Genomic DNA, 2,115 nt, shown 5'->3' on the forward strand with positions numbered 1-2,115 from the left:
TTATTTTAAGAAAAAACGACTTATCTAGATTTAGATTTTTTTCCAGTGTAATAACCATAAATATCTCTCCTAATTATTGACAGCCTAACTTTACAAACGGCGCCCCATAAATAAGCAGATCATGGCTTGTCTACAGTGAAAAGAAGGACTGGGTTATTTACTTTGGCCCCTGCCTGTCTTTCCCTTGGGCCCCAGATTTAATAAATCCGCCCCATTTTACACACACATATATAGATCTGTGTTATTAGACAGACTCAGCTGAAGTGGTGCTGTGAACCCTCTGCAGGTTGCTGTGACCGTGGGCCTGCAGTACGTGGACACGTCTCTGTCCACGCTGTCCAACCCAGAGGACATAGAGAGCGAGAGCGAGGGCTTCCTCCTGGAGAAGACGGTGAAGGAGACGTTCACCGACATCATGGCCAAGATGAAATCCATGGGCAAAGGGGCCAAGGTGGAGGAAGGGGGCGAGGAGGGCGTGGCTACCGTCAGCTGAGCAAGCCCCGCCCACCTGCGGAAAACTGTAAACCTTCCAACCCTGAAGCGAAGAGGAACGTTTTCTACCAGACTTTTCTAGCTTACAGCTCACCTGCAGACGAGGCCAAATACGTTGCCAATCCCGATAAACACGTCATTTCAAATCTGAAGAGTTTTTTATTGCTGCAGCACATTTTCACATTGGCAATTTTGCAAAATAAAGAAATTTATCTCATTTCAATACAGATGGAGAAAATTTAGGAATAATTGTTTGCATCCCTGCAGAGTCTGATGACACTGAACTCATGAGCTGCTGTTCATCCTTCATCCTGCTGATCTGTGTCAGACTTTAACTTCTATCCAGGAGGAGAAGGAGGCCCACAGCATGACAGATTCTCCACCATGCTTAACACAGGGAATCAGGTGGTGTTCAGTACATTTATTGTTAGAAATAGCTTTTTTGGTCACATCTGGCATCTAAAGTTGACGGCCATCTTGTAGGTTTTTTTTTCATGGCCTCAGTGAGCGTAGGATGTTTGAATTTATTCTGTAGATGTCGGTGAGTCGAGGTGAGTATTTTTCCTGACTTCTGAGGATCCACACACTTCCGGCACGTTCTCTTGTCTTTCCCATTTGAAGAGTGCCTAAGAGAAATGGGTCAATGTGTCGCAGGGAAGCAGAAGGTCACGCATCAAAAAAAAAAACTGATCCAATTATGTAAATACATGTTAGATGTTTAGATTTCACAAAACTTTCACATTTTGGGGAAAAACAATATTTCTTAAAGTAAAATTATTTTTTTTTTAACTAAATATGGTCATAAAAGTTGGATTTCCAAAAAAGTTTTACACAATAATTTATTAAAGGCCACAGCTCCAACTTTAAAAAAAAAAAAATTCTTTTTATTTAGCAGTGTCCTGTCTGGCGATGTGGCGATAAGAATAATTATCTTGATGCCAAAAAGAGCCCGACAGATTTTCCTTTCACCAGTGGAGCAGTACGGCTATCGCCATGGTGATCCGCTTCATTTATGCAAATAAAAAGCTTTATTTTAATTATGCAGGGAGTTTTACAGATTATATGGACACTGCAATGAAAGAAGAACAGGAAAGGAAAAGCAGAAATTTTATTTAACCTTTATTTTACCAGGAAGTCCCTTGAGATAAAATCTCTTTTTGGAGGGAGACCTGGCCGAGAGGCAGCAGCACAGTAAGAAAAAAAGGAGAAAAGATGAAAGAAAGAGATTAAAGGAAGATAACTATAAAACATCTTCAGTCTGTTTCATCACCTGCAGAGAGATGGAAAAAGAACAACACAATGATATAGTTTAAGAAATAAAAAAAAAGTAAAGCCTTGAAACTATCGCTGAAATATAAGTGGTATTATTACAACTTTATTTTCAAATTTATCAATTAATACAAAAATAGATTAATCTACAGAACATCCAAAGTGGTGCAGAATAAAAACATTAATTTTACAAAAGAAAAAAACAAAATAAAATATTGAAAAATGAAGTGAAAGTCAGATCAGATCCCAGCAGCTCTATAAAAGAAGCAAAGCCAACAGGTCACAGCTTTAAAGGAAAAGTCGCTCATATTCAGAATTCAAACTTCTGAAAGTTCTTTAAATCTGAAATGATTC

The 2,115-nt window shown here is 38.8% G+C and overlaps 1 protein-coding gene across 1 annotated transcript in view; it reads left to right on the forward strand.

Annotated features, from left to right (window-relative positions):
- Window positions 1–1,183, forward strand: part of LOC107090924 (peripherin-2-like) — a 20,180-nt gene extending 18,997 nt beyond the window's left edge. Inside the window, exon 3 of the mRNA XM_015384564.1 lies at window positions 287–1,183. Within this exon, the coding sequence (XP_015240050.1) occupies window positions 287–493 (207 nt within the window). The 3' untranslated portion in view covers window positions 494–1,183. The remainder of the gene's footprint in view (window positions 1–286) is intronic.
- The last annotated feature ends 932 nt before the right edge of the window (window positions 1,184–2,115 follow it).

The sequence above is a fragment of the Cyprinodon variegatus genome, unplaced genomic scaffold (assembly GCF_000732505.1).
Source record: "Cyprinodon variegatus isolate N-32 unplaced genomic scaffold, C_variegatus-1.0 Scaffold316, whole genome shotgun sequence".
NCBI lineage: Eukaryota > Metazoa > Chordata > Actinopteri > Cyprinodontiformes > Cyprinodontidae > Cyprinodon > Cyprinodon variegatus.